The 7,356-nt window shown below is 46.3% G+C and overlaps 1 protein-coding gene across 1 annotated transcript in view; it reads left to right on the top strand.

Annotated features, from left to right (window-relative positions):
• The window catches only part of LOC119348140 (protein NRT1/ PTR FAMILY 5.10-like), a 13,789-nt gene extending 11,531 nt beyond the window's left edge, over positions 1-2,258 (top strand). The window contains exon 5 of the mRNA XM_037616478.1: positions 1,621-2,258. Coding sequence (XP_037472375.1) covers positions 1,621-2,258 — 638 coding nt within the window. The remainder of the gene's footprint in view (positions 1-1,620) is intronic.
• The last annotated feature ends 5,098 nt before the right edge of the window (positions 2,259-7,356 follow it).

Raw genomic sequence — 7,356 nt, 5'->3', positions numbered from 1 at the left:
GAAGCGTATCTGGAGTTACATCCTGACACACCTGACCCCATTGCGGCGCCTCTGGACGACATGGCGGTGGTGAGGATGGGGCCCAAGGAGCACGGTCGGGACGCGGTTCTCGATGCTGTGATCACTCCTAGTATCTCCTACACACAGCTTCGTCGGACCGACCCAAGCCTGAGCCAGCGCACGAGCCAGCCAGTGACTAGTACACAGTCCCTCTTTCAGGAGCAACAATCTGTAAGTATTTTCCCTCTTATCTTCATTTCTCACTTCATTTTCCGCATTTAGTAGTTTTATGAGTTCCATCATGTCATACCGTAGGCCTACATGGAGTACACACGCCAGGAGACCATGGCGTGGCATCATAGGCTTTATGAACACCAAGTGCAGAGGGATAGCCAGATGCAGCAGGCTTTTCAGGATATGGCGGCCGGTAGGTGTCCTCAGTTCCCTACAGCACAATGCCCTCCAGCACAACTAGTGCTGATGAGCTTTGAGGAGTTTGTGGCACAGAACGTTGGCCCCTCGCCGGTTAGTTCATCCCCAATCTATTCACCCAAAGCATGTCATGCCTTTCAACACAGTCATAGATCCTGTGCATATGTCTTTTCAACATGCAGGGAACAGGTGGATCTACCGTTGGCGGTGGTCTTCGCAGCACTCCGGAGACACGGAGCCCGACCACTCCGATCCACGGAGGCGGAGGCGGTAGCGCTGCCGCTAGCACTGATGACCTGGACTTTGGCCGTCTTGGCGGTGACGACCTCCGCGGTGCTCGATGATGCTTGAGATGTGATGATGATGCTTGAGATGACTTGTGTGTGCTGATGATCATTTAGCTGACTTGTGTGATGATGCTTATGCTTACATTCGTTGATATGCTTTATGCTTGTGTGATGATGATCTATTGTTGTCATGATGCATATGCTTACGTTCGTTGATATGTGCTGATATGTGTTGTTATATATGTGATGTTATCTGAACTGAACTGATTTGAAAACAAACAGAAAAAAGAAAAAAAATTAAAAGCAAACTATGCCGATGGCTAGGCCGTCGGCATAGGGCCAGCGTGAGCTCCTAGTTGCTGACACATGGGAACCTATGCCGACGGCCTTGCCGTCGGCATAGTTTGCAATTAAGCCGACGGCCTGGCCGTCGGCATAGGTGCCCACGTGTCAGCAAGTGGGATCTCTGTTTGAAGGACTATGCCGACGACATGGCCGTCGGCTTAATTTCAAACTATGCCGACGGCTGGGCCGTCGGCATAGCCCTGGCCACGAGCAGCGCCCGGTCGGCACGTGGCACATCTATGCCAACGGTCTAGCCGTCGGCATAGGTGTGCCACGTGGAGACAAGTCGTTGGGCAGACTTGACGGCGGCCGCCGTTAGGCGATAACGTTGCCGACGGCCTTGGCCGTCGGCATAGATGTACGGACACCGTCGGGATAGGTTTTATGCCGACGGCCTTTCTATGCCGACGGCCTTTCTGGCTACGCCGACGGATATTTTGCCGACGGCCCTATGCCGATGGGGGCCGTCGGCATAGGCTTGTCCCGACGCCCATTCAGGGCTATGCCGACGGCCCTTGCCGTCGGCATAGGGTGCAATTCCGGTAGTGCTGCCTAGAGTTGTCGTCTGCCGCCCTGCTGCTGTTTGGCCCGGCAACAATCGTTGTGTTTATTCCTTTCTATGACAGGGTGTTGGTGCCATTGCTTCGCTCCATGACAGCCAATCCATCAGGGTTGACGTTGCTGCAATGCTTGGGATCAGGCATAGCTATGCCGCTTGCGGCGGTGTCAACAGTGGCACTAGTGGAGTCTCGGCGTTTAAAGGTGGCCCGCGAGCATGGTCTACTGGATGTTGCCGGTGCCGCTGTGCCAATGAGCTGGATGTGGCTGCTGCCGCAACATGTGATGATGGCGACGGCAAGCGTGTTCGCCGAAGTCGGGATGCAGGAGTTCTTCTACGACCAGATGCCACACGAGCAGCGCAGCTTGGGCCTGGCGCTCTACTACAGCGTCTTGGGCATCGGCAACTTCATCAGCGTCTTCCTCATCTCCCTCATTGACCGCATCACCAGGAGCGCCGGCGGGGATAGCTGGTTCGCGGACAACCTTAATCGTGCTCAGCTTGACTACTTCTACTGCTTGCTCGCTGGCCTTAACGCTGTCGGCTTTGCCCTCTTCCTCCGGCGCGCAAGCTCCTATGCCTACAACAACAACAACAACAACATCAACAACAACAACAACAAGATGCTTTGCTGACGTCACATGCTTCATAGATTCGTCGAATAAATTTCCTGGTTATTTAGCGTATTGAGTATTTGAGTTACAGCCATACTCATCAAATAACTAGGAAATTTATTTATGTTCCCACTTGAGAGTTACATAACTAGCATATTTAATTGACTAAGTTTTTTCTGCTGGTTGCCAATTACATACTACCTCCATTCCAAAATAAAACATATTTTAGTAGGCTAAAATAGCCTATCAAAACGTTATATTCTGGGACAGAGGTGGACAGAGGTAGCAAAAGTGAAGTCATAATCAACATGACGACCAGTACATTACAATATCACTTTAAAGGAACCTTAAGTGCGCCTAATTATTTTTAAAGCCACTTTAAATAATGTCAAATAGAATCATTATTAGATTATTCATCAACATATGACAAAGAGCATACATCAAACTAACGTGAAACCACCACACAACACGTTCAAACCCGACATTGAGTGAAAATCATGCCAGCAAGACCTTCTGCCTGAAAACACACAAAAAACCATCACCTAGACATCGGGAGCATTCGCATACCCTGAGACACCCTCTAGGAGAAACGGGAGCGCTCATCCGGTATAGCAGACTCTCGGCGAGAACCTCATGCACATGCTGAAAAAGTAGTCACCGCCGTCTTACCACCGAGCAATTTTCATGTCAAAGATCCACATAGAATTCATCAAGACTCCCGTCAACGCATGCACAGCGACATGCGCTGCCACAACCTTGCGTGTGTCTATCGACACGCCTCCACCAACGAGACCCAGCTGCACCATGCCGCTGAAACTCGACGACGTTGAAGCGGTAAAATCCACCCCGCTCGTAACACCCCAAGATCGGTACTATACAGACTTTAACATTTGGTGCTAAGCTCCGCATAATAACGATCCAGAGACGCCCACCAAGCACAAGGTGCACGTAGAAACATACACGCCCACCAAGCAGTGCCATTACACGAGTTCACGATGGAACCACCACAAAAGAAGAGAAATTTTATGATGCATTATAATACACGAGAGCACATGCATTATATGGGCGATCTAACGGATGAGAATAATTGGGCCTTTTTGAGCCCAAGGGTATTTTCGACCTAATTTTTTTTACCTTTAATCAGCCCAATTAGGTCCAGGGGTATTCTCGTCCTAAATTTTTTGATTAAATTAATTGCATTAATAAAGCACTTCATTATAGAGGTCCCATCATCGTGCGTACTCTTTTGAATTTTGGTTCGAGCGGTTCGTCCTCTCTCCTCCTCTCGAGCCCTAACCTCGGGCCCCCTCGATCGCCTCTGTGCCCTCGATCGCCCCCGACGCCCTTGATCGCCGCCGATCGCACCCGCCGTGTCTACCCCTCCTGCTCCTACTCCTTCCCTCCCCCTCCATCGCAAGTCACCCCACTCGAGTCGCGGCGCCAGATCATCCGACAAGCCGCTAATCCACTCCTTCCCCGAGCGGACGCCACGTTCCCCGACCTGAGAGGCCACATCATCCTCATCGACGTGCATCGACTTTTTCACGCCGGATCTTCGCTGTAAGTGCCTAGCCATCTCAAATCTTTTCTGGCCCCTTCTGCATATAGAACCAATAGGGGTTGGATTTGATTCGGGTTTAGGATATGTCATGTGAGGTTTAGGGTTTATCATATCAGAAAGTTGTGACGAGATTTCGGTCGGATTTGGTTAGGGTTTAGGATATGTCATCTAAGGATTGGGGTTTATGTTTTCAGAAAGTTGTCATGAGATTACGATTGAAAGGAAGTGTAAGTCGGATGTAGCTAGGACATATTGAAGAACTTAGTTAGGATTATGTGGCATGAGAAAGTTATCAACAGATTTGGATTCAGAGAAAGTTATTTTGGATCTAGTTAGGAGATACTTTTGAATTGAGTTTCGAGATATTTTGGATTTAGTTAGGAGATAATTATTTTGTATGGAGTTTGGACTTATTTGGATTTAGTTAGGAGATAATTTGGATTTAGTTAGGACATACTTTTGGATTTTGTTAGGAGATAATTTTGAATGGAGTTTGGAAATAATTGATCTATCAGGGTGGATCTATCAATTATTTGAAGGACTCGTGGACTTTGGACTTAGTTAGGAGATCATCAGTTAGAGCTAGTACAATCAATTACAAATTTCTGGATTTAGTCGGGGCATATTTACTTACAGCTTTTGAAGGACTGAGTTAGGTACATGAATCCGATATGAAAAATTAAATCAATTATTTAAGCAGAGTAGTGCATAATTTCGGTAACGTATGCTATCCATCCGTAACATTGACTATCTGTTTTCGCTGGCAGCATAATGACATGGATGATAAAGGCAACGATGGCAAAAACTTGGGTTATACAGGCAAGGGTGACAAGGACATGGGTCATACAGGCAATGAAGGCAAAGGCATGGATGATAAGGACAATGATTTCGTAGCCATGGACCCCAAAGGAATGGATGGTATGTGCATGGATGATAAGGATAATGAGGATGCAGGCAAGGATGGCATAGACATGGATGATGTACACATGCAAGGTAAAGGAATTGATAATAAAGGCATGGCTGGTTCACACCTGAATGAGTATATGGAATACTTAGAGATTGTGAAGAAGACGTTCAAGACTGAGGAAGAAGCCTACATGTTCTACGTAGGCTATGCGAGAAAAAAAGGATTTGGTGTTAGAAAGGATGATCTGAAGTACAGGGGTCCGGGCCCGAAACAAAATGCATACAAAAGGACATACAAGTGCTGCAAACAAGGATGGCAGGCACTTAAGCACTTTAACAGAGCTGAAAGAAAAAGAACACCAAGAGGTCTTTCAAGTGGCCTCTGGTTCATCAAGAATTTTGTGGACAAGCATAGCCATCTGTTTGTCCCTGCTGACCTGACTCCGTACTTATCGGCTCATCGTAGAATGACTGACACACAAAAGGCCGATGTCATCGAGTATGCTGTCGGTGGACTTCGAACACATCAGATTATGAATGTAATGGAGAAGAATGCCGGAGGTCCTGACAAGCTTGGATTTATAGATCGAGATCTATACAACCATGTTTCAGTCCAGAAGAAGCGCAAGATAGAAGGCAGTGATGCTGGATATTTGCTCACCTATATGATTGCACAGAAAAAAGTAGACGTGGAATTCTTTTTCAAATACACAAAAGACAGCGAAGGCCATTTGAGGAACATATTCTGGGCTGACTCACAATCTCGCATTGACTATGTTGCCTTTGGTGGTGTCGTGGTGTTCGACAGTACATATTGGTCTAACAAGTACAAGCTTCCGTTTGTTCCATTTGTTGGTCTGAACCATCACCGCAACACAATTTTGTTTGGGGTCGGTCTAGTGTCAGATAAGACAGTTGCATCATACCAGTGGCTTCTTCATGTATTTTTGGAGGCAATGTCCCAGACGGCACCAATTTCAGCAATCACCGATGGGGACGGTGCAATGGCTAAAGCAATAGCTACTGTCTGGACCGGAACAAATCATCGTTTGTGCACGTGGCATATCGAGGAGAATATGGTGATGCACCTCCGCAAGAAAAAGCTTGAGGAATTTAGGGAATTCATTTGTCGTCATTGGGATGTTGATGAGTTTGAAAAAAGATAGGAGGCTTATAAGGTTCGGTACAAAATAAAACCAACAGGCAAGAGGTCGTCATGGGTTAATAAGATGTATGAGCTGCGACACAAATGGGTTGCTGCGTACACAAAGGGTAGATATTTCCTAGTCATGATGAGTAATCAGAGCAGTGAGTCTCTCAACTCAAGGCTTCATGTGCACCTGAACAGGAAGATGCAGCTTGTTAATTTGTTGCAGCATGTTGAGCACTGTGTATCCATAATGCGTAAGAATGAAGCAGCATTAGACGCAGTAGCAACACATAAGATACCCTTCACTAAGCTGAATGCACACCCTCTGAAGATTGCTGCCTCTTATATTTATACAACTGTGATGTTTCCGAAGGTAAATAGTCAGATTGTCGAAGGGACAAATTGGCAGGTCACGGACCGGGTAGCATGTGATGGTTTGGTCGTGTTTGGAGTTTTGTGCAAAGCCCCATATGATAAAGTCCCATATGGCAGGGATGGTAGAGAATTACAAGCTAAGTAAGGTAAGTATGCTGAGGACTTGCATGCAAAAAAATTGGATGCTGAGGATCCCAATGACCTTGAAGGTAGGGATGCTGAGGACTTGCATGCAAAAAACTTGGATGCTGAGGATCCTAATGACTTGGAAGGCAAGGATGGTGTGGACTTGCATGCCAATAAACTAGATGCTAAGGATCCCAATCACTTGGAAGGTAAGGACAATGAGGAGTTGGATGCAAAAAAGTTGGATGCACAAGGTCTTGATGCTAAGCCTCTGGATTTTATATATCACGTGACTTGTCTATTTATAGGAGCAAGACTGGATGATGCAGCTTGTAAATGTAAAAAGTTGGAATTTCAGGATTACCCATGCGCACATATATTCTGCGTTCTGGATCATCTTGGTGTACGCACATTTCCAAAAAAATTGTCAAGAAAAGATGGACAATGCATGCCAAGCCAGCATTCCCATCTTCGAGGACTGCGAATACTCATGTATGGTCTGATCACATGAATAAGTATCATCAAGTACGCAACATGGCTAGTGACGCTTTATTCACAGCCGTAGCTAGCGATTCACAGTCAGAACATGTGATGGAGATCCTCAGGAGTATATTGGTTGATGGAGCAAAAACTGATTTGGAGCTCCTCAGGAGTATATTGGTTGATGGAGAAAAAACTGATTTGGATGAAGGCCATAACTTCTCTGCTGCTCGCGAATGCTGCACTGATGACACAAAAAATCCAATCAAAATAGTTCCAAAAGGGAGACCAACTACCGAAGAATCGAAGAAGAGGATTAAATCCAGGCGCGAGCGGATGAGAGGGAAAAAAAGCAACAAAGTTAGTGCACATGTTTATCTCATTGTTCATTTCCATAGATGCTTACAATGTTAATATGTTCTCTCTTTTTCTTCAATTTACTTAGGAACAAATCGGGGAAATCAAAGGTCACAAGAAGGAAGAAGCGAAAAGAGAAAGACTAAGAGACAGAAGAAGGCACA

The sequence above is a fragment of the Triticum dicoccoides genome, unplaced genomic scaffold, assembly GCF_002162155.2.
Source record: "Triticum dicoccoides isolate Atlit2015 ecotype Zavitan unplaced genomic scaffold, WEW_v2.0 scaffold86725, whole genome shotgun sequence".
NCBI lineage: Eukaryota > Viridiplantae > Streptophyta > Magnoliopsida > Poales > Poaceae > Triticum > Triticum dicoccoides.
Note: the sequence above shows the minus strand (reverse complement) of the source record. Positions and strands in the feature narration are given on the sequence as shown.